The 26873-nt window shown below is 36.5% G+C and overlaps 1 protein-coding gene and 1 long non-coding RNA gene across 4 annotated transcripts; one reads left to right on the top strand and one right to left on the bottom strand.

Moving 5' to 3' along the window:
* Positions 1 to 26725, bottom strand: WDR63 (WD repeat domain 63). Of its 3 annotated transcripts, none has more exons than XM_027694256.1 (24): positions 26595 to 26725; positions 21983 to 22101; positions 20988 to 21119; positions 20761 to 20799; positions 17011 to 17192; positions 16355 to 16459; positions 15370 to 15513; positions 13761 to 13960; positions 13387 to 13503; positions 12546 to 12736; positions 11507 to 11631; positions 11315 to 11404; positions 10770 to 10886; positions 9491 to 9619; positions 7445 to 7500; positions 5933 to 6029; positions 5155 to 5242; positions 4342 to 4472; positions 3455 to 3518; positions 2932 to 3062; positions 2117 to 2321; positions 1616 to 1707; positions 810 to 943; positions 1 to 215 (listed from the first exon to the last, which is right to left on the bottom strand). In XM_027694256.1, the coding sequence occupies exons 3-24, from the start codon at positions 21103 to 21105 to the stop codon at positions 209 to 211; spliced, it is 2562 nt and encodes an 853-aa protein (XP_027550057.1). In that variant the 5' UTR covers positions 21106 to 21119; positions 21983 to 22101; positions 26595 to 26725; the 3' UTR covers positions 1 to 208. The 3 variants fall into 3 exon arrangements, with proteins under 3 accessions (XP_027550057.1, XP_027550059.1, XP_027550058.1); XM_027694258.1 differs by having other exon boundaries at positions 1616 to 1704; XM_027694257.1 differs by lacking the exon at positions 21983 to 22101.
* LOC113972815 lies at positions 11338 to 13510 on the top strand. The gene is made up of 3 exons (XR_003536017.1): positions 11338 to 11424; positions 12492 to 12603; positions 13419 to 13510. It is a non-coding gene; the product is annotated as an uncharacterized LOC113972815 (long non-coding RNA).
* Positions 26726 to 26873: the final 148 nt, after the last annotated feature.

Raw genomic sequence — 26873 nt, 5'->3', positions numbered from 1 at the left:
AACTGCAAGATTCTTTATTTCCAAAGCTAAACAGGTTCTCCTGAAATAGAGGTCTTCAAATAAAAAGCTCACTGGTTCTAAAGGTGATATGGGCTCTAAGTATCCAGTGAGAGAAGTGTTTCTTGTCTTTAAATCCAATATTATCTGCTTCTCCAGGTCCAGAAATACAGTTTTCTTGCTCCTGCATCTCTTGTTTTCTGTAGAGTAGTCATACTCTGAAGGAAAAACACATACTACACCATAATGCCCTGTTAAGCTTTGAAACCTGTATGCAACCCCGTTGCTTTCCAGTGAGTTATGTCAGTGCTGTCACTTAATGAATGAAATTAGTGAAAATAGGCATCACCTGGGGCTACAGCAACCAACCAAAGAAATGGCAGTTTAGTTAAGTTAGTATTGTTACACTATTTACCAAAGAATGTATAGGCAAAATCCTTATATGAGTAAAGAACAGGAGGTTGGAGTCATCCCTGCTTGAAGGAGCAATGTGTATAGGGAAGTTGGCAAAAATGTAACTTTCTGAATGAGTAACTGATGTAAAATGAAAAGCAAATTTATAGTTGTTAAATTTCCATAGGCTTTAATGCTCTTGCAGGGGTTTCACTTGACCAAGAACTGCACTTACATGAACTAGGACCGTTTTTTCCATTCTTAAGAACTGTAAATATGAAATAAAGAGCCGCTAAGCTATTCTAATTACATCCATACTGATTTTTTGAAAATACTAGGGGAAATCCTGTCTAGCAAAACAGGTGCATTTTAAAGACCCAAAGAAACAGAAATTTTTCTTAATTCTAAATACAACATACTGTTTTCTCTCTCTGTGCCTCCAGCTCCATTTCAGTTCTGTTTTGGCTTGAAACTTTTGATACTCTTGAAACTCTTGTTCACAGTACTTCAGGTATTTGACTTCTCTTTCAAAGAAATCAAGTACATTGGCATGCTGTTAACACAATGACAAACAAGAGTCATTACATGCCCAAAGACACAGATCTATGGCTGTTGATCTGAACAGTATTATTAGTTTATCTATATTGGTAATATAAATATCTCTATTTATCTCAGTAATTTGCAGCAAAACAATATAAAGATGTGAACAATTTCAGACATGGTACAGATAGTCCTTATTTCAAAAGCGCATGAATGAGTGGGAATGCTAGGAACAGTTTGCAAAATGTGCTTTCACTAAGCTAGAACCAGATATGAAGACATGTAAATTGAAGTACTAAATTTAAAGGGAAAAAATTGATGCAAATTTGGACAAGGTGTAAAGAAAAAGGAATTCAGTATATTTACATGACTATGGACTCCATAGCATTGTTTTAATGCATGAAACCAGGTGTCATTTTATGGATGTGGCAAAAAATGCTGAAGTTTTCATGTAGCGAGGTTGGAGCAGTGGAATTCTACCAAATATTACTGAGGTTTCCTTTAGTTGACTCCTATCTGAGCTCTGTGCAAAGCCAGCTTTGCTACAGGTGATCTTTGGAGAATATGGCCATTTGACCTCGAATTAATTGCAATCATTTGAAGGCAACTTTTTCCAGGCAGGCTTGTTTCTCTGTTGGGAGTTTTCAGGATAAAGTGTCAGAGATTAATAAAAATTCTTACCAACCTCATTACTCGAAGGATGACTTAGTGTTTGACAGATTTCCAAAATATGCAGTACTCCAAGATTGTCAGAAACAGCTAAAAAATGCTGCTCCGCTGAAAGATATTTGACAAAAAACATATGAACAATCCAAATTTCAACAGCAACATGAACCTCCACCCAAATACAATCTACAGAGGGTTCATTTTTGTTCTGGTCATTTTGGCTTATTGTTCACTGCAGCTAAAAGGCAGCCTTATTTCTCTCTTATTTTATTAACAAATGAAATTCCCTTTAAAGTTTATTTTTTATCAGACTTTTTCTTAATTAATTAAATGTTTTCAGTTGCTTTTATGCTGTGATAGTACACTTAGAATTGATGTATGCATTTTTGTATGTACAGTGTTAAATTAGTGGAAGTATGTACTTATATAAGAGAGTTTGTAATAAGATTTATGTGCCTTGGAGTCACGGGCCAGTTTGCAAGCAGGGTAGCACAATAAAGTGCAATCACCATCAACATACGTGAGGCAGTCCAGGGGCTGATGAAAGTGATGACTGATTTGGAGATGTTCTGGAAATGAGATGGCTCATGAGTTTTCTTCAGTAAGTCCCAAATATCTAGATTTCCATCATCTCTGCCAATGAAGAGAACTCCTGGTCTTGCTAAGGACCATTGTCCCGCAGTGTATCTTCCTGCAGAGCAGCTTGACTGAAGGATTGGTCCATTCTTAATTTTTTGTGAAAACAAAGATAGATCCAACAATCAAACAGTGGTATCAATTCACTCCTTCAGATCTCCTATCATTGGAGAATGCTCACAATTTAATGATCTTATTACAAAACTTTTGTCGATGGCAAAATTTGTATCACCTTCTGCAGATAAAGAGAATTATGGGGAAGTAAAAAACTTGGTATGTCACTTCCAGTCTATTAAGGTAATCTATCTATCTGCTGTTAAAACCTGTGGTCTGGAGACTTTGTCAGGTGCAGCTAACCTGGACTCCTATATGAGAGGAACGTAAAAAAACCCATGGTTTTTTGTCTTCACATGATGAAAAAACTTCGTCCTAAAATACAAGTTCTTCAGACTTGTTAAGTACACATTTCCTTTATTCTTTGGTTTCCCTAGCAGCAGAAATAAATAGTTGAGAAGCTACAGTTTTTACAAGGTTAGAATTTAAGGTCTTTCTTATAGAAGCTTCTTTTATACTTGATTTGTTTCTAAACTATGAAGCTTTGTGACTTACAAGCATTTCTGAAAATACAGACTCAGAGTCTGTTATAGTTCTGTCTTGTATATCTATGAATTATGTTACAGCTGTGTTAAAGTAACTTACTGTAACCCCTTCTTTCCAAATAGCAAAATTCTGGCCCGTGATGCTTAGGAAGGTGTCTTTAAAAAATGGAGATCTCTGGAGAGTGTTGATAGTTTCAGTGTGAAGGCTGTATTTCTGAGTCTGCTGCTGACCTAAGGGATGAAAAAGGCAGTTGCTTGTAACTTGTGCCTTAGTGATCAAGAAACAAGAGTGCAGGACCCAGCACAGGCTTTGAAGATACTAGTCTCATTTTATTGCTCACAAGGTACAGGAATTGGAATTACTGCAAATCTAATTATTTCCATGATTTGTGACAATAGGTGCATAGTGATGCACTGTGAGACTAGAGAGGGTTGTGCTGTTCTGTCATGCCAGCTAAACTGCTTGCACTTTTGAGGGTGTCCTGCTAAATCCCATTGTCATCAGTGAGATAGACTATTAGAGCTGATGAGCAAGAACCTTAAAAAGGCAGAGTATAGATGCAAATATTTTAAAGCTAGTGATATAGCAAGGTGTAAACAGGTATTGAGAAACTTAAACTTACTAACTGGTTTTGCCGAATTAGTATCAATTTTCATTTTCCAGTCAGAATAAACAATTACTCCATCCTGTAATGCCAGAAAAACCAAGTAAATGCTAATGTTAGAGCTTAGTGGCTTTTATCAAAGTGACTTGTTTCTAACTTTACTTAATTATAACCATCATTAAATATGATCTGAGTAAATTAAAACCTGAATTCGCAGCCGATGACTGAAAACACATAAAAATTTTGCATCACCATTTTTCGGTTACGTATTGCCAAAACAGCTTTACTTACCATCATATATGTAAGCAGTCCTTCCTGCAGAATTAGGTGCCTGGTTTTTATAGTTCATGCTTTGCTCCAGTATTTGAGGAAAACGTGACTGGAAGCAAAAAGGTAGCTAGAAGCCAAATTTTCATTTCCATATGAACTCAAAACTGGGAAAGATTTTTTAAAGGTAGGTGAATTTTAAAAGGGTAGGGGAAGGGCTGTGAACATCTGGGACTTCTTAAAGTAAAACTAAGTTGGGGGGAAACTGTAGTATTAGTGTTTACACCTGACATTCGGGAAAACATTAAAAAAATACTACTAATTTTATGCATTCTGGAATAAGGAAATACTGTTTGGTTCCTAATAAGCTCAACATATTTTGGAAATGTCTTCTAATTCTGCCCTTGAAATAAGGGTTCATTGTCTACCACATACTGGAAGTTTATTATTTTTTTAAAGCATGTAACTAAAAGCATTAAAACGGAAGTAAAATGTGGCATGTTCAGAAAGATCTTTTCAGTTACACTTGAAGAAAACACGCAAGCCCATACATTTGTGAAAACCCTGTTATTTAATTGTTCAGTCTTTCAGATACCTCAGATTAACATTTTCCTTGGTAATATATTATTTTCACTTACTTCATTTCCAACAAAAAAGTTGGTGGATATATTCTCTAGCACTTCTAGATTTTTGCTTGAAGAACTACTCATCTCTGTATATGGGCTCTCTTTGGCAGGTGCTTTTACTGCACTCAGAGATTTTGCCTTCCCTGGAAAACAAGATGGTTACATCTATTTGTTAAACACTGGAATTTATCAGACCAAGCAAATCCTTTGTCTTGTAAAGGTAGTTCGTGGATAATGGGAATTTCAAGAGGAGAGATGAAGAAAGACTGACAGGTAAAACAGCAGTTCTGTAGGTTAACTGTTTCCTGGTGGAATCTCCCCTTTGCTGCAGCTGCTCTGAAGTCAGTCCTTCCCATACCCAGTCAACTACTTAGCGAAGCACCACCCTGTTCTTCCCCAGTTTTACACAGCATCAGTGTCTCCATGGGAACTGTCCTTATCCATCACTCGTAGCTGCTGCAACCAGGAGCTAACATCTCTGCTCCAGGGAATGGATTATGTCTAAAAATAGTTTTCTAAAATGGCTGAAAAGGACATACTGTTTGAGGGATAAAGAGGTTGTGTGGGGCACTTGCACAGGCTTTGGAGTGAAACTGGGTAGAGTTACTGTGTATGCAGAGCTGCTCGGTTTGGATTCAGTACATGTGCATATCTGTGTAGTCAGTACATGTAGGCTGCACTTTGAACACCAGTATATTTAAGAAACCTTTTTCCTCGGATGTTTTTAGCTATACAACATTTTGTTGCTCAGCTTTTATTATGTATATACTGAAATACAAGCTTATTAAAAACATTTTCCCTAATAAGGTGTAATAAAACTATTACCTGAGGTTTTGTAACGATAATGCAGTTCCCTTAAGATAATTCTGACGGGACCATACTCTGTGTTGGTATCCCCTTCATGCAGACTTATCTGTTCAGAAAAAAGTGCATTTGCTAAAACATTTTGTCAGATCTTTGAGGTGTAAGTCTAAATTATTTTCTGCTATAATGCTGCCTCACATAGAAGCATGGATAAAATGCTCTTTGTGTTATCCTTCTCCTGTAAGAATTTTGCTTTGTTTCTAGCAAAAATACCCCTGCCCAGCTCCAGTGGTCATGCTTGTTCAACAACTGTACCAGCTGCAGCCATTCTGAACAGCGCAGATCAGCACACCTAAAATTATAATTATTTTTTTAACTTAATGCTATTCTCAGCCTCACTTTTTTCACAAACTGCTCTGACCATTTTCATGAGACTGAATGTTGGTTTGCTAGTAATTATGGTTTAACCATGTTTCACCATTTGGGACCCACTGAGACAGACAGCAGAGCTGCTAAAAGGCTGACAGGAACTTACACTAGTTACACAACTACTTTTGCACCTACTGCAGTTTTTTAGAAGCAGTCATGCTGTTTCTCATAAATTAGCTTTTAAAAATTATTTTTGTTGAAATTTCAAAGGAATGTTGAAGTATTTAATTTCATGATCAGAAGGAAAATCACAAGGAAATCAATTTGCTGAGAAAATTAGAGTTGGGAAGGAAAATACAACATTTCTGTGGAGTTCTGGCCATATCTACATTTTTACTTGATCCCTATGTTCTATATTTGTATACACTACCTTTATGAGAGGTTTCCATGAGAGATCTAAATGTTTAGAAGTATCTGGAACACTAGATGAAGGTTCAATGGCTGGAATATCCCAAAATAATATTGAGCTGCAAAATAATTGTGTAATGTTATTCTCTGGTTTTATTTTGAAGTCAGATGCAGTTTTCCACACATTTTAAAGTTTGGAGTTTTTTTAACCTTTCATCTTCAAACCTTACGTAGCAATAGAGGCTTTGAGAAGCAGACAAATGCTAGATACTTAATTGCTTCTTTTGTTATGATGAAATATATTTCTTTATTCCCCATTTTATCAGTTAATTATACCAAAGTAGTTAAATATTGTTAACAGAGTTTGCTTGTGGACAGTTACTGGGTGAACTTACTGGCACTACCTGGGTGAAATTCCTGGAGGCTGAGAGAACTGGTTAGAACTGTGTAGCAGGTAATCTAGTAATCAAAAATCAGTCCCAATTTTTGTGTGTACAAATTTATTTGCTGACATTCAAGGCAAATAGTCCCACTCACTTGTATCTGTCATCTCATTGGAGTTTTCAGCCATCTGATTGTTCCTTTTGCTCTACTCTGGACATTCATTCAGAGATTTGATATAGCCAAACTTTTATGATAACTTTTCTCATTGCTGACATCTCCTTCCCTTTTCTAACAGGAGTTGCTCAGTGCCCCATGCTCTTCAAGCATGACATTACAGTGACTTCCCTCTTATTATTTTGGGTAAATACTTTCAATTTGAAACCCTTGTGTGTGAGTAGTTAAAATAATTTCTTCTATGTGTATTACTTGCATTACACTGCAAACTTACTAACAAGAGTATTTTCAACCTTTCTTCTAATTTAATTCTTCAAAGTCTTCTCTGGTATTTGATTAGGAAAAATAACTTTGCATCATTATCAAATTTTGCTCTCTCTGACCCTCCCTTTGATGTAACTAACAAGTACCTGATTGAGCCCAGCCATACAGTGTTGAAGCCTCAAGCCTTTTGACATCATGAAAGCTAAACATTTACTTCTATTTTTTGCATTCTGTCTCCTTACCAGTCCTTCACACAGGATAATATTTGGTTATAACCATCACGACTATTCAGTCCACAAAAGAGGAGATTCATACAGAATAATTTTGTCAGCTAAGTCTCCAAGTTTAAATATAGTTTACAGTATTTTTGTGGAGTTAGAATCTTTCAACAGTTTTTTGTGCATGTCACACAATCAAATGTAAGTGTAGGGTGTAGCTTTCCAGGCTAATGCATGTGTGATCAACACTCTTCTTAAGGTGGTATACACAGAATATAAATGCATACATGCAAGGTTTTTCAGTTAATAAGCTCTTAATGCCATTACTATAAAGGAGAAGAATGCAAAGTGCTTGTCTTCTGCATACAAAATTTCAGCTATTCAGGATATGCTGATAGGAATCCAGAAGTGTGCTAGTTAAATCATGGATTATGCTCCATAAAGCTTTCCAAAGGAAACTGGAAGACATCTTGTAGAGTATATGTTGTATATACCAATCAGGGGAGCAGGTTACGAGCTGCAGGCAATTTTCACCTCTGTTTTGGTTGTCCTGAAAATAACAGTAATAATTATTACAGGGGAAGAAGAAGATGAGAGACAAAAATCACACTCCGACATGTAAGTACTTCAACACATAAAACAGGTTACTAGAAATTAATTTCCTGTTTCTGCTTGGGTAGAGTTTGAAAATCAGGACTTATTAATTTGCAGTTATAAAGTCAAGGTATTTTACAAATGTACTTCAAGTGAACAGATATCATCTTTGCCTGCTACACACCTAAAATTCTAAATTAACTGAGCGGGATAAATACTTACTGGCACCACTGCAAGTCAGGCCCTCCTTAGTTTGCCAAGTTTGTAACTTCTTTTATGCAGATTAACCAAAGAGCTAATCATTGAGAAATTTATTTCCAACAGTTCAGTGATAGTGGGAGTGATATCTCTGTGCCAAGTTTATACCATGGGTCATCTATCTTAAATTATCACTTGGCTTGACCTCGCTGTGGGATGGTAGTGGTACCTTCAAATGTTAATTATTAATAGTTTAGTTTGTATGTGTGGGGTTCTGCAGGTTTTATACTACTTATCATTTACCAAGTAGTTATTGACTTATTCCAAATTAATTTTAGTTACTCAGAAAAATAAAAGAAAGGTGTCAGGAGTACCAAGTTATTATAGGTTGAACCCTAATCAAATATAATTTCCAGTGTATGAAAAATATATATTTTGGCTAAAACTGTACTTATCAACTACGTAGCAAAATTTCAGCTATACTTTTTTTATTTTTTATGGCAAGTTAGGCCTACTCTAATTTTCATGCATGAATTTGTCTACCTGGAGTGATAATGGTAGTCTTGCAACCAGGCAAGACTGAATTAGGTTCTGGATATAACTTTGAATAATTTTTTATTAATATGTAATTATAAAACTCCTGATTTTAGGAACTGTGCCATAAAAACTGCTCTGCTGTGCAAAGGCTGATACATATTCCATGTTTATATAACAAAAAGTATGTCCCAGTTCATGTTGCTAAATACTGATAAAGTGATTCCTTTGTCAGTGTTATTTATTAAGCAGGGTTTCCTGTATGTCTTATCCCAGATGAACATGAAAACAGCTTTCTCAGTCTAAACCTTGACTAAAAAACCCCACCCAAACAACAAAAACCACAACAATGTCTGCTATCCAATCCCTTTCCACATGTTCTACATCTGGTACTGATTAGTATCCATGGGTATTACTGTAGCATAAAATAATAATGAACAGTTGTATCAGCTTTCTTTTCATTACATATGTGTACCCTTTTCCTCACTTTTTTGGTAATGTTGCTAAGGACTGCAGTAGCCTTAAAAAGTCTTAAAAATTTGCTTAAACCTTTTAAAGATTTCAGTTTTCTTCCTCTTGGCCTGTTTTTCCACTGTCATTATTTGATCACTGCATTTGACTACATTTGCATTTCAAATTAATTTAGCAACCATTTGCAACACTTTGATGGTAATTGAGCATCCAGTTCTCCTATAACAGTGTTGGATCCTTTAAATACAAAGTCCCTAAGTACTATGGAGCTTTAAAACCATCACAGAAAATGAAAATTTTGAATACATAGGCAGCACCTTGAAGAATGAAGGTAACTGCAACACCACCATTCTAGGGTACCCAGATATTTAGGTAATTGAAGTTATTTCTCAGAATTTTTTGGTGACAGGCTAGATTGTTTGTAGTAGAAATTTAAGTAGAAATTCCACATTTTAGATGTGGAAGGCTTATTAAAATTTTGAATTATAATTTTCAGTAAAGTTGCAGAAATTTTTTCTTGTATGAGCAGATTTATGCCAGACTGAGATCCCAGCACAACTCTAAAGCACAACAAACAGGACAAGAGACACCAAATTTTTAATATTTACTAAATGCAGTGAGAAATAATGAAGGTTATTACAAATAATTGATGTTTAATATTTTCTCCTGAGTTTATACAAGGATTTCTGAGGTAGTACATTAGGAAAATAATAAAAAGAAGAAAAGTGAATTTTTAAACTCACCTCAGAATTACCTGGCAGCCATTGTATATCTGTTACTGGTTTTTTGTGACTATACTCTCTGGAAGAGATTGCACAGTATTTCACTAGAGGTGGCTCTGTGCTACTCTGCTGGACTTGCATAGGTGATGGCTAGAAATGTTTTAAAAAGAGGTATCAGTGTATTTACAAATAGTAGATCTATCAAACAAAAAAACGTTACTTTGCATTCTGTTAATGCTGCTTCACATATTTCAGATCAGTTTATAGAACTTTCAAGGGGTCTAATACCTTCCTCTAGGGAAAAAAAAAAAAAGGAAAGTATCAAAACAGGCCTTTGGATATGAAGCTCCAAAAACAATTCCAGCATACCTCCACACATCCACTTATTAGTTTCTCCTCTGCTCTTAGGTCTCTCTTCTGATTATTCTCTTTATTGTCTTCTTCCACTGAAATCTTGTTCTCTTCCCAGCTACCTTTTCTCTATCCATAAACATCTAAAATACTTTTCAGTATTGCATTCAGTAACAAACACTCTCTGTATTTGATAGGCTTCGTAAGGCTAGAGCAGAGAGTATGTTGGTGCCCATTAGAGAATAGAAGCCTAAGTCACACAAAATGCAATAAAGCTATGAGGTCTCCACACAACTTTCTCTTCTCCAGGCTGAACAGCCCCAACTTTCTCAGCCTGTCTTAATAAGGCAAGTGCTTCAGTCCTCTCATCAACTTCATGGCCCTTCTTTGGACTTGCTCCAACAGCTCCATGTCCTTCTTATGTTGGGGACACCAGAGCTGGATGCAGTACTCTGGGTGGAGTCTCACAAGAGCAAAGTAGAGGAGGAGAATCACCTTCAACCTGCTGGCCACACACCTTTTGATGCAGCCCAGGATCCCGTTGGTTTTCTGGGCTGTGAGCACACACTGCCAGCTCATGTTGAGTTTTTAATCAACCATCATGCCTAAATCCTTCTCTGCAGGGCTGCTCTCAGTCACTTCTCTGCCCATCCTGTAGGTTTGTCTGGGGTTGCCACAACCCAGGTGTAGGACCTTGCACTTCACTTTGTTGAACTACATGAGGTTTGGATCAGCCCACCTGTCAAGGTCCCTCTGGATGTCCCATCCCTTCCCTCCAGTGGTTATATTTCCCTTTTTTCAGTCACCAGGGGCTTCACCTGACAGCCATGATTTTTCAGAAATGATGGATAGTGGCTTAGCAATTTCATCTGCCAGCTTCCTCAGGACCCACAGATGAATCTCCTCGGGTCCCTATAAAGCACAGTCCAACCATCACCCCTGGACTTACCTTAGTTGCCACTTCTGCCGCTGCGGTCGCCTCGCTGTCTGAGTCGACAACTTCATCAGCAACAGGTTTTTGAATTTGCAGTTTTTCTGCATGTTGAGAAATATCCCACAGTACAACCTACAATGAGAAATGAGTATAATACAAATTATTTCATCCTGTATATTAATACTAATTTTTTTCCAAATCATGGAGGTTCAGGGAAAAATAAGAAATTCTCTCTCTGCACTAGAATTTATAAAGTCTTTGAAGTATTTTCTCTTTAGTCTGATGCAATCAATTGAAAGGTTACACTTGCCTCAAAAAAAAGTCTTTACAACTTGACCTATTTATCAGTACTACAAAGAAGCATCATACACTAATGGTTTAGCTATGGAATAACCAGGCATAGCTTTAGACCAGGATAAGAGGGCTTCTGAGAGTCTGTGACATCTGTCTTCTGTCCCTATATATTATTATGGATGTTGAGTACATCACTTCACCCTTATTTTCATCCTGTAAGAAAATACAGAAATATCCAATTTTATTTTTAAACAGTGAATTAACACCTGTCCATTGATGCAGCCACCAGCAATGATATTTGGATCACTTGGACTGAACTGGAAGCAGCAAATGTCTTCAAGACACTCCAATATTAACTAGAAAGAAGAAAAACAAGGTAGTTGAGAAATACAGTCACACCGTTTGTTTTTCTCTTGTTATTTAAACACTTGGCATATTTAAAAGTCTTGATTAAATACCTGGGGGTGGATAGGGTCAGAAAAACTCCAAAGAAGTATTACTGATTGATGCAGCCGTGATTTATTTGGAAGTTTAACTTGCTCTTCATAAGAAAGCTGCTGTCTTGCTGACACTGCTATAAACCCTGAATGAGAAAAAAAATTAATTTTCTCAAAAGAGACAATTCAAATTTCAACACACTGTTAATTATTCTAAGTGACTTATATTTATACCTTCTGAATATAGTGCAAAAAAAGCAAAATAAAACCCCCAAACCAAAACAAACCAACCATGCTTTTTTTTCTTTCAGATCAGCTTTGAAGAAACTATTTTTATTACTTAAGTTATTTAACAATGAGTCATAAAACCTAAGTATCAAGATAAAATTCAGCTTTTTTTGCTGCTGCTCCTCAGTAGTGTAATACTGCACCTGAAATGATGTGACAGGCATATAGTCCTGGCCACCCATCCTGAAACCAAATCTTTTGTAGCCCAGTTAATTTTCTACACAGGCTTCAGTGTTGGCTAGTAGTGCAGTGGGGGCATTTACATAGAACTTAAGTGGGCCTTTAAGTCTGGCTGTGTAGAGAATAATCCACAGTAGGGGGCAGGAATTGACATTTAATATGTCTTGTGATGCTCCCTGGCACTCATCAGAGCCACGTCCCATCGTGGCTGTAACATTCCTCACAAATGTTAAGCGTGCTACAAGAGCCAGCCTTGGGGAGAAGGTACAATGGTACACAGACCGAAGGACTTGGCACAGTTGCAGCCCTGCTTGAGTGAGCCTCATAAGGGAGAAGTTTCTCTTTCCTATGATCTCCACTCATACATTAGTGTGAAGGACTTTGCATGGCCTGTCTCCTGCCTGAATTCTACAAAGAATTTGTCTCTCATTTTTCATTTCATCTCAAATCAGCAATTCTGACAGATATACTAAATTAGTTTTGATTTGTTTTCAAATTTGAAAGCTGATTAATTTTATGAAAGATGCATATTTTTTAGCTGTCATATAATACCCGTCATTGAAGACTCAAATGAGTATTGTAACTGCTTTACCAGAAGCGGTCGGATGCCAGCAAACACAGCTAATGGTTCTGTCCTTGAGGTACTGCAGGTTGGTAAATGATTGGTGTGCTTTAAGGTAAACATCTGGCTTGCCATCAGAACTGCTTTTGTCTTCTGCTAGGGCCTTCCAGTCATCAAAAAAAGCATTCATAATTTCATTTTGCTGCAATGCAATTTCCACTCTGTTTTGTGGAAAGAACAGTTAACGCTTCAATAATCCAGATGTGACTACTCGGTAATAGAATCACAAAAATTTCTGTAAAGAGGCAGCTTTTGTTTTACACAAAATTGTGACCACAATAGTTAAAAACTTAATTCCTCAATGATGCATCGCTGCAAGGAAATCCTCTTACATTTAAAAAGAAATAGCCATTGTACCAAGAATTTAACTCTAGTTCTGTGTGGACCAAGTACAGTCCAATTCTTGTGCAAAAAGTGTCAGTAAGTGGGACTTGTCCCATGACTGAGGACATAGTCATGGGTAGGACTGCACCTTTGCTCACTGCATAACCCTCTGCTTGTGTGAGCAGTGTTTGAAAGATCAGCTTTGTAGTTTATTTGAAAAGATGTATCACTATTAACTTTAGCAGTTTAATATCTATTTAAAACAACAATTAATATTTATATGGCATAGACTTTATGTAATTTTTCATAGAAACAAATATGAAATTAATATGTTAGTATTACAATAATAAACAAGGGAAAAAAGTGTATAGAAACAAAAAGTACAGTTGGTATTTGACCAGACCAATGATCCACTCAGACAAGAGTACTTGCTTGTATTCTGTATTATTTCAGGTAGTCTTTAAGGGTATTGCTGCAGTAATTTTACCTTAAGTGTACTGATGTAAGAAATTCTTTCAGCCTCTCAGATGACAGACTCTCTGCTTTCTCTTCCTCTGAGAACTGCCTAGGACAATACTGCGTGGCTGCATTTTTTGGATAGGTCCTAACCAGTTGAAATAAATTTGAATGTAAGTACAGAAACCATTTCAGAGACAGAAACTCATGTAGTATGTGAAATTAAAAACTAAATGTATTATTTTTTTCTAGAAACTCTTTGGAAAAGAGTGGAAGAAGGAAGATGCAAACAGAGCATCCAATTTTGTTCTATTAATTAATCAGTTTGCAACTAACTCCAGAATTTTAGTTAAGAAACAGTGCATAGCTTAATAAATAAACCGGTAAATATTTTCTCATACTTACCATTTTGTCTGAGTACTAGCTTCTCTTACTTTTGGAACTATTTGCACCCCCACATCTTTTTCAAGCATTTTAATACTGAAAGTTTTGTCTTCATAAGACGTGCATTCAACGTAACTGTCTGTTCCATGTGAAGCATTCCTGTCAATAAATGCAATTGGTGCACCAAACTTCCTGCGTACTCGAGAAATCTTGAACTTAATCTGGAAAAGATGTATTTCCATGGTTAGTAGAAGAGAATGTTTTTGTAAAACTGTAAAAACATTCTGTAAAATGGCAGCATTTATATCATCATAGAATTAGTTCTATTGATGATTTCTGTACTGAGTTAACTTATATTTCTGCATTTTGAAATTCTGAAGTGCTCTTATAAATAACCTACATATGTAATAGAACACAGGTTTGTATTTCTAAAACAAGAAGTTGCTGTAACATTTTTGGATAACTGCTAGTAGAATAAGAGAAATACATTTTCTAATTCATGCAATATCAAAATCTCATGTTTAATTGAAGGATTAATTTGCAGAAAGCCTTATGTAATACTAAATCAGGCTTCCAAGACCTAACTTCTCTGCCCTTCCCTCTTAGCTGAATTCTCAATTTGGGTGAGGTATTTCAGCTTTCCTTGTACTACCTAGGGAGAGAAAAGTACTCTGAAGAAGATTCACAAAAATTAGAGTGAGGAATTTCCTTACAGTGAGAACTAAGAAGAAGGGATGTGGCTTGACTTCTGCCCACAAAGAGAAGTAGGCACTTGATTTCAGGCAGTAGAAAGGTATTGCTTTGTCTTGGATTCATAGCACTTTTGAGTGGACCTTGCTAGCAATGTAGAATACAGAACACTTGGACTGTGAATGTGTTAAATTTGGTGACTGTGAATTAGCTTTAGAACAATCAGACGTCTTTTTAAGCATAATCAAGATGTCCAGTTGCTGAGAACTATCAAAACTTAGCCAGTCTCTCCTGAGCAGGGATTTAGGTATTGAGTAAAAATCACTGATGGACAGTTAGATGCTTACAGATGCCCCGCACATCACAAGTTAGGTGACAGCTGTGAGTGGATCTACTTTTTGGACATATAATTTTCTCAGTATAATCTGTAGATGTAATTAATCAAACATGTCCTTCTGTAAAGAAGTCAGCTTGTAATACTCGTAGTCAGTAACACTTAAAAGTGTTGCATGCTACTTAAATGCCATCCACGGAATGAAACAGAGTTCACTGAGCTTCAAGGATACAGAGCAGCAACTCAGTTTGTAATCTGACCACATTGTAAATTAAACAAAAAGCAGCAGAGGTGCCAATGACCAAAGAGGATAAGGACCTTTGAACTTACACCTTAAAAAGAAGTCATGTTCAATGCAGTCTCACATGCCTTAGTTGCAGGACTTAAAGAGAACAGAGTCTTAAAAAACAGTTTCTGCAGCACTTTCAGTTTTTGTTAAAAGTGAAGCTATTTCTCTATTTCTCTCTCTTTGTTGGTTTTCTTGAAAGACCTCAAGCAAAACCAGGATTGCAACTTCCAGCTTCCTGACTTTTTGTTTTTAAGGATATTAAAATATATTTGGGGGGTTTATATTTATTTGATTGACTAACATCTCTTGATTCTGACCTTTGTAACCTTGTCTTTAACAGATTCTTCTTCAACTTCCTTTTCGCTGCCAAGAGAAACCCAGGGTCTGGGGATAAGAGGCTTAAAAGGATCCAGAATTTCCTCTCCATCTTCTTCTTTTTCTTCTTCTGCAGTTTCTGGAGGCTGTGACATCAAATAGTGACAAATTTTACTTTTCCAAAAATTTGTTACTGAAATGTAAGTATGAACTAGAAACCCAGTTTTCAGTCTTCATTCGCACATTCTTTACTTTTGTCTCAATGCAGTGAGTCTGGCTATACTGTGCCCCTGGGCAGGGCTGGATTAGGTCCCATTCATTTGTGCATTAGAATTTTCCAATAAATGTTACATGTTTAATATTTAACTACTAAACAGAGACTGTTGTCTTGAAAGTAAAACACTTTTATATAAAAAGAATTTATACTGATTTTCTACAATAGGCTCTCCTGCTGGAACTGCAGTTTAATTTTCTTCATTGCTACTTCTCCTGATTTCCTGATGCTGAATGACAAACTCATGTTGAAAAATTATATAATCTTCCTATAAACCTTCTCCTATAAAGCACAAGGGAAATGTTCTATGTACCTAGGGCTATTTAGAAATAAACATTTTAATGTATGATTTGAAGACTATATATCCCTCCATATTGTGAAAAATAAGTATAATATTTATTTGAAGATAATATATTGTCCTTATTTTTATGTCTGAGAAATCTGAGTCTTGGCAAAGAAAATTAATGCTTAAGATAAAAATGTAGCAATGGGGGTAATACTGACTCTCTGAAGTAAAATACAAAAATTTAATTCAGCCCTTCTCAGTATAAAAGATATTTTTACAGTGATACACATATTTTTCCACGGTCAGATTACCCATTAGAGAAACATCAGGTGCTTATGATTACAATATCATTCCTGAAGTATATGTTTGAGACTAGATTCTGAAATATTCATAGATAGAATAATGCTGTGGTATACTTGGATTTTACCTTTACAAGGTTTTCCTTGGCTTCCTCAGAAGCAACAATGTAAAAGTTTTGTCCGTACTGGAACTTTGCATCAAAAACTACCAAAAGTTCTTCCCCTGGATATTCCTATTTTAATTAAAACAATTAGTGGAAAACGGAAAACAAATAACATTCAAAACAAACATGAGGCTGTGACTGGAACAGCTACCACTAGTGTAAATTTAGTATCTTAGGTTAATTTTGTGGTCTTAACAGAGAATTTCATGTGCTAATTGAAAAGTGTACAGATGGATTTTATTTTGTAATAAAAACAAGTCTGGGACAAAACTAATCTTTCATACAGAGCATTAAACAGAAAAGAAACTGTTTTAGTGATTCTCAATAGATAGGCCATGAATTAGGGGAAGCCAAGTATGTGAAGCTCTGCCAGTTCACAGAATCAAAACTAATAGTATTTATGTTACTTTTAGCATATTTTCAATCTAAAGTTAGCAAAAAAAAAGTTCATGGAGAGCCATGAGAAACTTTGAGTTGACAGTGGTCCATGACCTATAGCATTCAGATGTTACAGCATTAGTGTATTTACACAGAGTCAAACAAGGGTAGACCTTTTCCCTTGAAGAATATATACTCTGAGAGCATGAAGTTTTAAAGTGAGAATGAAATAAGCTACATACTAGGACAACTTTTCTGACAGGATAGAAATCAGAAATGTTGGCTCTTGTTTCCAGGTCCTGAATGATATCTTCTTTTTTAATAATTTTGAAACAATTTTCTTCTGTGACATCTTCATCAACTCGGCAATTAAAAATTTCTTGGGTCTTTGTAGTCAAAACTAAAGGAAAGATTTCTGGGTGGCCTATGAAAGAAAGCAAAATTGCTTGATAAACAGTTTAGAGCACTGTTTAAGAACACACATATACTTTGATAAGTCCATGCTTTTACTGTTTCTAGCAGAATGCCTTTGAATCACTCAGCTTCATTCTCAGTATTTTGGAAGGCAGAATACAAATTATGTTATATTTTTTTAATCTTTTAAAATACACAACGTTTCATACTTAATGAATATGATTTTCCTGGTATGAATTTTTTGGTTTTTTTCTTCTCAATCAACAGGTGATCAAGAACTTTAGCGAAAAGTCATTAATGGACTGGTTTTAATACATTAAGGACACGGATGCATGGCTCTAATTTAGGAAAATCCTTGGATAGATATAGTGCAGTCCTTCCCTGTAATGCAGTCCCACATTAAGCTAATGTTTAAACTAGATGAGGCTTCTATACTCTCCCAAATAAGGATGCTTTTCTGATTTTGGACTTTCATCTTGCTCTCATTGAGTTCAGAGAGCAGTAGAGCCTATTTCTAGCAAAGCGAGACTAAAGCAAGGTCACTAAGATTAAAACCAGACATTTATTTTCAGCTTTGTTGGAAAACAGGAAGCTCTTGTTTTCTACACACATGACCTCTGTTATGTTCATTCATATTAATTCAGAACAAGATATTTTTTATCCTGGCTCTACCACTGATATCTTCATTGGTTTTAGTGAAGCTGGATACAGTTAGGTAACATGTCAACTATGCTTTGCAAACACTCATCTGAAGATAATATACAATGCTTCCTGTTAAGTGTGTGTCAGCTGTATGTACGTAAGGTAATGTATGTAATACTGGTCTTTCTCATGTTACATGTTCTGTCTTCCAGCTGACATTACAGCCGTGGTCAAGATCACTCTATTCCCAGCTAGTTGAATCCTGGTGCCAGGAGACTCCTCCTTTGCAGTACTGCCCTGCTGGCAGACTCATGTGTCGCGTCTCAGCTGCCCCTGTAAGAGCATTCTTCATGAAGGCCGCTGTACTTCTGCCTGACAAGGCCAGCAGACGGTCATCTTCTTGGTGAACTGGAAACTGTAAAGGACTTAGGGACATGTATACTATGTACTATTTTTTTGTGCTGAAATGGGCTGGCTCTTGTGACAATAGCTGATACTTTCTATCAGCTTTGTTTCATTCTTTTTTCCTAGTTTAGTTACTTAGTATTTTATCTTAATTCCCAACAGCTCTGGTGCTTTTCCTCTGTGTAAGCCTTAAAGAGAAGTTCATATACCTAAATGATGATTATGACCAGCTGTGTCAGCGTGTTTTGAGAAGTCATCTCTAACCTAAGCCAACAAGGACTGACAAAATGATAAATCCTCCTTAATCTCTGTTATTTGGGGAGCTAAATCTCTGCATAATCCTATCACATAATGCATAATGTTGGATGAATCTGACATTTATCCTTTAAAATCTTTCAATGTTGCTACTCCGCTGCATCTGCTCTGCTATAGTCATTACTAAAATTAATTACATGCATGATGTTTCTGGTACATGGCTACACTATGCCAAGTATGGATTACTTCGTGTTCACTAGTCATTTTGTAGCATATATAATCTGTTTGTAGCATGCACAGTCCATTTGTTCACTTTCCTCACAAGCTGTAATCAATATTCCATGACTTTCCTTTTTGATATCTTGGAGAGTTCCAGGATTTCTGTGTGGATGCTTCCAGAAAATACAAAATCATAAGGATGTTGACTGGGAAAGATCTTGAAGTCATCTGATCCAAACTCACTGTTGCTTATACCAGACCTCAAAAATCCTAACCAGAAGTAATGGTTGTTTATTCAAGAAGCTTGTATGATGTTATTTTTTTTTAAATGCTGAATTGTCTATACAGCCTTGTGCACAAATGCTAATGCTAAAAAAAAAATCTTTTTAAAGAGATGTAGGTTTTAGTGTCAAATGAAACAATACAAGCATGCATTAAAGTTGAGCAAAAATAGAACAGACATCACTACAAGAGGAAACAGAGTAAAACAGATAGTCTATTTTTTCCAGTGCTCTATTGCTGTAAGTCCAAGTTAAAAAACAGAGTAATGAACAAAAATAAAATATGTACACCTTTTAGTCCAAGGAACTAAAATTCTATATTACAGAATATGATTGTTAACAGAATCTGTAATATAAGGAGCTGATACTGGAATTCTTATTATTGTAAACATTTTTATTGAATACTCCTTTCCAGTAAAAGGTGTGTAATATCTGATCATAGGCTTCACATTGTTTTTCTAATAGTAAATTGTACTTGCATAATTTATAAGTCAACAGTTCTTAGTGCTATGTGAACTTCACAAAGAACCAAGAAACTCTAAGGAGAAGCAAAGAACACTTACAGGTCTTATGCTAAGAAGATACCATGCATGCAGTTTAAATCCTGCACAAACACTGTCTGCTTACACTCGTGTTATTGTCCTGCTTTTAGCAAAACGTTTCTAGCAAGTTTAGCTATTAGAGCTCTAACCTTATTTGCCAGTAGGTGGAGGTACAATTCTGTCTTACTGACTAAGTATCTCCTGGAACACTGAAAGTACATTTTTATAAAGGAACATGTAATCATCTGAGGGATGGCTTTTTGTGCATTTTTATTAACTGCAGCTTAGCCATTTCAGTGACATTAATCAGAGTGCAATTTTAACTTCCACCCATGTGTTCATAGGATTATGTAAGAAAACAAGTGATTTACAATTTCTTTTGAAATTAACTAGTTTGTGTATTCCTTGTTTGCCACATTGTTTTAGCTTTTAACAATAAAAGCTGTACTGTACAAGCCAATTAATAAGACAGCCCTTCAGGCGTTCCTGTAAACCATAGATAAATTTTACATTGACATCAATTTAAGTTATATCTGAGGAAAAATTGCACAAATTAGGTCAGAAGTAAAATCCAACCAGAAATATGAAAAATAAAAACCCACTGAAAATAATTTGATGTCTAAGAAAAAAGAATATATTTACATTCAAATAATTACATATTTTTAGGTCTTAACTATGGCCATGCTTAAAACTGAACCTTTCTTGCACATAAGCCAAAACAAATGCTTGATATCTTCTGACTTTTAAGTGGTGATTTTTTTCCCCTGCAAAACAAATTATGCTAATCAATGTCTATTGGCATCTATGATAAAAAACCACAAGTGATATATTTAAATCATCTTCTCACCAAATTTAATAATGATTTGACAAAGATCAAAGATTAAAAAATTATAAAAATATTTCATGTTTTTCTTTCAATTGCTTAACTATTACTAAATGCAAAGATTTTTCACCCTGTAATTTTCTTGTGATCCCAACTCCTCTCAACCCAAGATAAAAGCCTCCTCTACAAACCCATACCTGTCTCCTGCTGCACTGCCTGCTACTCAGAGAGCCACTATAATCATTGCTGCAATAGCTGTAGTTTGTAATTTTCATAGTTTGTAATTTTTCTCATTCATAAAAAAACCCAAAACTTTCCTTATTACTCCCTGGCATTAGTAACACTGAAGCTTCAAAATGCCTCGAGTATTTCAGAACTACTATTTTAAAGCATAGTCATCATAGCACTTACCTATACTAGCCATAGAAAGATCAGCTTCATCTTTTTCATCTGAAATATAATGACATGGTGTTGTCAGTAATGTTCTGTATGTTGGTTACAAAATTATAACCAGTAATTGTAGCTCTCTTGGTTATTTATAAAAAACAGCATATTCTAATTTTTTTTTAATGCACGGGGCCAAAATAATTAAGATAGCTTTCATGGGAGACCAGATTGCTGCTTGTTCCATTACATACCAAGCTGTTTTCCTTTTCCTTTTGAGGATTCCTTAGCTTTGTTTCCACCTTTCTGTTTCTTTGCCGAGGTTTTTGGACCTTTCAAGGTGGTCTTGCTGGATGTGAGATCTTCTGACATTTTTCCAGATTTCTCTGGAGAAAGACACATATCATCAATAATTTTAAATAGACAATAGGATACACCATGTATGAGTGAACATTTGGTTCATGATTTTATGTAGCTTATCATTATAGTAATATTTTCATATGCAGCTAAAGGTATGTTTCATAATTTTAAATCATAAGCTGTATTTTTGTCTAATAGATGGAAAGAGTTCATCTGTCCAGGTTAAGTTAGGAGAGGGGTTTCCCTTACAGAAAGCTAAGGACCTGAGCTACAGTGGGAAAAGCGTGGGTGAAAATTTATCAGTTACAAATGTTTGTCCCAATGTCCTTAAGTGTAAATCATTACTCAGCTGCACAAAGCATTCCTATTTCCAGTTTATTTTTCAGTGTAGGTCTGTGGAGGACAAACTCAGAAAGATGTATGCATAATTACATATAGCAACTACACAACTGCATAGCAGGCTACTCCTGTTTCATTTACTCTCCTTCTTCCCAGTATCTAGAAAAAGGATTAGAACAGTCGCGCAGGAAAGGCTCAGTTCCACGGCAAGAAGGAAATGCAGTTCAGCCTGCCCGCTGTACAGACCGGACAGCACCATCATGTGGGAGATGCTCACATAGCAGCTGACAGAACAGCTAAATCGGGATGGCCCAAATTCTCTTAGAGGTATTGAAAATTGTTGGATGATATTACTGAACAGCCAAAGGTGTTCAGCCGGGATGAGGACAACGGGGGTCTCACCTTGTGTCCTGCCTGTTCCACGTTCACACTTTTTAAGCCTGTAAACTGAGTGGGAGACGAAGAATTTTTAAAATGTCTACAAAGCACCTACAGTATTTGGATGCTATTACAATTTTAACACTAACAAGAGGAAAGTAGATGCACTTACAGGACAGAAAGAGACAGCACCTTCAAGAACGCTGGATGATATAACTACTTCTGATGATCTCTTGCAGGAGTTACAGCCTGTCTGCCCGTGCACGTGAACAGCACAATTACTTCAAGACACTAAAGGTGAAAATGTGAGTTTACAAAATAAATGTTCTGTCTTGCCAGTTTCCTTATGAATAGCCTTAAATAGTGTAAGTGCTAAAACAAACACGCCATGGTCTGTGCATTCTCAATTTCAGTGGCATACCCTGGCTGAGAAACAGTGTTTCACTCTTTTGTAACAAAATTCTCGAATACTCCAGAAGCAAGCAATATTATTTTAGCTTCCAATCTGAATTTTTGTTTGGAGATGGCCACTGATAGCAAGATATAGGCCATGGATTATAACCTAGCTGTATAGCCTGGGTTTGGGATAAATGTTAACCTCCCATGAATTCAAGGTAAATTTTGCTGTTGACTTTGATGGGAGCAGAGTCTGACATTTGTATTATAGTTATGCATTTTTCTTTTTCACTCCAATCAAAATAGAAAAATGTACTCTATAAATCCTCAGACTCTTTTCTGTATCATGCTGGATCTTGCAGATCACAGGTGATAAGCTTCAACCATGGTATGTTAGTGCATTTCTCTGTTATTTAATCTCTCTTGATTATGGCAAATGCAGCTCCCTTCATTAATCTGTTTGAAGAACTGTAGCAATTTGATCTTCTGCTTCTTCCAAAAAGCAATGACATTACCAATGCAAAACAAATTAATGTTTCAGAATTCTGAAACATTTGCCTTGCACAGGATGATGTTTTTGGAAAGTTAAAAACCCCATAAGTCATATATGATGAACGTAAGGAGAAAGTTAGGAGTTTCTTCTGCTCTCATTTTCATAGTCTTTTCATCAAATACAGGACTAGAAACACTGTTAATATATTTTTGTGTAATATTCAATATATTTTCATGGTTATAGTCTTTCAAAGGAGCCTCTACACTGAACATTATGCTTAGTTTATAGTTCTGAAACACTTAGGCCTACCTCACTTACAGTGCATATCAATTCAGATGGTTAAAAGAGACTAATTTTTCCTTATTTAAAAAGCAAAAAAGGCACAAAGCTATTTCTTATCCAATTTCTTGTCTATTTTACATACAAAAATTGGGACCCATTTTATAAATGGATTCTGTGACTACCCTAATTTGAAACCAACCTTTATATCTCTGTGTAAGAGAAGCCCTCCAGAACAGGAGGAGACGACAGCTGTTTTCGAAATTAGTTGAAGGACAATATGAACCTTCTCATATATATTCTGTTCACAATTTCTTACTTCACCATTTCATAATTATCCACTGCTACAAAGCTGGTTTGGAAATTTTGAGTGAGTTCCTCTGAGTATCCTAAACCCTAAGTCATATGAATGGAGGAAACACTGAGAAGGCTGAGATAAGTCACATGCCTATGTTTAGCAAAATAACTTGCAATTAAAAACATCCCTTTTCCTTCAACTGACTTCAAGTATATTTTACTTATAAAAACAGTTAAAACTTTTGAAAATTGTCTCCTAGGAATCAGTTCTCCTCCTTCATTGGAAGAATGAGGTATAGAGGTACATGCAGCACTATAGATAAGGGCAGTGGTGGTGAAGCTGGTGTCAGTGACTGGTGTATTTGCATATGTTTATATGAAAAGTACCCCTGTTTAAGGATTGCAAACAAATACAGCAATCAATGGGGCTGTTTGTAGTTTCCTCTGGGATGCACAGGACCTCCCCCGCTGGAAAGCAGATAGAAAAGCACAAAAGTAATTATCTCCTTTTACAATATCCCTAATACCATATCGCCTCTGCCCATTTGCCATCCTGTGGGCACATGATTGTCAGTGGTTAGGAAACATGTAAGGCCTCCAGAGAAAGCAAAGGCACACCTTCTAGAAACTTCTCTGGAAGCATAATCAGGGCCATAGCCATTTACTAAGTATATATGCAAAGCTGGTTTTTACGCAGGAATATGGTAACTCCCAGGTGCTCCCTTCAGGAAACCCACACACACTGAGAACTTTAAAATGGGTACTGAAGAGCAGCCTTTTGCACCCCTCCTCTTCCAGGAAAGAAATAAAGGAACAAAAGTCCTAATGCGTAAGTTAAATGTTAGTATTTTCATAAGTTACCTCTTATTTCAGGGGTTTGGTTTTTTCACTAAGTTTTTGCACAGAGTACCAAATACTATCAACACAGCCATGAAAAAAAATCAGGGTCTATATTAGTGGACTGTCTGAAAATATGACCAAAAAATTAATTCTTTAATCTATGATTAGTTCCTATCCTCTAAGGGATATTTCTATATTGCTTATTTAGAAAGGACTCTAATACATGTACTTGTTCAGAAACATGCAAATATATTATGTATTTCCATTATGCTTATATAAATTCATGGTTCTGTAATTGAGAAGAGGTTGAAAGCAACATTTAAATTAACATAATTTGAAAATTTTAAAAGTGCAAAATCAATTGCCATAAATATTCCCATATATTTTATTTTAAAAAAATAACTATATTAAGAATTCATTAAATATGTTCAGTCTAATTTTTCAGCAGTATTTCAGTGGAACACAGTGTTACATTATTTAATTGGTAAAACCTGAGTAAATATTTGGCAACTTTGTTTGACATTTTACAGACTAATTTATTTACAGTTGGCTGTAATATTTTGAAGATTAGGCTTAAGAGAAAAAATAAGATCAGAGTGTTCTCCTAATCATTTAATGTTCTGAAACATTTACAGTTACAAAACAAATCCATGAAGTTGCTAGGTACGGCAAAAGGGGAAAGTTAATTAGCTATTAGTACTACAAAAGATGCTGTCTGATTTGAGGACACAGAATGATTAATTAGTTGCCTAATTGGATGATTTAAGGTCAAGTTTGTGTGCATTTCTAATTTAGAGCTGTAATTTACTATAATTTGGAAGAATTAAATGCATGTCCACTTTACAAAAGTACAACAAGGAAATGATCAAAAACATGTGCTAGTTGGTTTTTTTAATTGTTGTTGCATCACTGCCAAACTAAAAATCACATTTCTGTCAGTAAACATTTAGGAACATTAAGATGTTAAAAATACCATTTTGAGAATTACTTTTTCTCTCCAGAAATTCAGATATAGTGTTCCCTTTAATTAAATTTATTCTACTTTGCTCTACACAAAGAGCAAATAATACAAATATCTAAAGTTTGCATTATTAATAATGCTTGTGCATATTTGAACACCACTTCATTGTATAAGTTGTAGAGAGTAAAGCTGAAGTTTTGGCAACTGCCAAATCATTTCAGCATATAAATAGTTCTATTTAAATGTACCTGATTTCACACATAAAACTTCATTAAATTAGACTTACTTGAACCAGGTGTTGATTCTGCTATTTGATAGAAACCAGTAGGTGTACAGTATCTGGGATGGTAAGTACAACATATGTAAAATTAGGTTAAGAATTAGCGAGAAAGGCATAGAGAACAAAATGGAAAACTTCATGAGAACATTGACTGTGTTCCACTTCTTTTCTTTCTTCCACTCAAAGAGAAAGAGAATAGAGTTGGAAAAGGTATAACATAGATGATTGAAGACATAGAACATGTTTTGCACTAGGAATAAACCAGGATTTATTTTAGCCTGAAGAGGATATGATAGAAGTCAGTGAAATCAAAAGAGACATGGAAAAAGAGACCAGGAGATGATTATTCCTGGTCTTTCCCAATACAAGATCTAGCTGACATCACATGAGCTTATTGAGGGACAGACTGCACAACAGGTGGTTGAATTATGGAATATACTGCCTGTGTACAGGACAGCTGCCAGAATACACAATATCAAAAAGTAACAGGGTAAACTGACAGACGAAAAACTGAGGGCTACTAAAAACAATGATAATACATCTGGCTATAGAAATGAAACCATAAATCCAACAAAAGAGGGTGGAATTATGGCTTTACTGTAATCTTGACCAGACAGAACTTCTGGTATAAGCCAGTACAGCTGGTCTAAGTTATTCAAATTTTGTAACAATTTGGTTAGTACTTCGAAAGTTACCAAGTATGATGTTGAAGTTGCCATAACATGATCAAACATAACACACAGTAGCATATGTTGCCTTGTCATGACTTGTCACGAACCAGAAACGTTATATTGTAAAGATTTGCACTAGATAAGACTTTATTAATATTTTTTTAAAAAGAAAGGTAAGAAAAATAATAATCTTGTCTTCAAAATGTGAGAGCTGGGTCGCTTGAACAAGACCATCAGGGAGACGGGAACGGGGAGAGGATTTTCGGGGGGTTTGTAGCAGCACGGAGGGGTTGGGGGAGCGTTTGCAGCCCGGGTCTCCTCACCAGCACCGCCCAGCCCCTGGCACAGCCACCCCGGGGCCCTGCCCGCCCCAGCCCGGGCGCGGGGGAAGGCGCTGCCTCGGGCTCGCTGGTGGGAAAGAGACGGCGGAGGCGGCTTGGCCGCACGGAGCAGTCGCGGTTTGTTCCCTGCCGGCTGCTGCCCGTGTTCTCAAGCCGAGCGTCTTTCACCCGCTTCCACCAGCGCTGCCGGGTCCCCGCAGTTCCCTTCGCTCCCTCCCTTCCCTACCTGCGCGGCCCCGGCTCGGCGCGTCCCTGGCGGCGGGCGGTTGTCATGGCGACGGGCCGGCCATGATTGACGGCTCGGGCAGGCAATCAGTGCCCTGCTCTCCCAGCCCGCCCCCCGCAGGCGGAGCCGCAGGGGCGCGGCAGACGAGAACTACCTGTCCCAGCATGCTGTGCGCGGGGGGACGCGCCGGCGGTGGGGTTCTGGAGCGCGGGGCATGATGGGGGCTGTAGGCGACAGCCGCCGGCGGCAGCTCCCTCTGCAGCCAAGCCGCCCACGGAC

Source organism: Neopelma chrysocephalum, unplaced genomic scaffold (genome assembly GCF_003984885.1).
Source record: "Neopelma chrysocephalum unplaced genomic scaffold, ASM398488v2 Primary Assembly neopelma1_97, whole genome shotgun sequence".
Classification (NCBI taxonomy): Eukaryota; Metazoa; Chordata; class Aves; order Passeriformes; family Pipridae; genus Neopelma; species Neopelma chrysocephalum.
The sequence above is the reverse complement of the archived record's forward strand: the minus strand, read 5'-3'. Positions and strand labels throughout refer to the sequence as shown.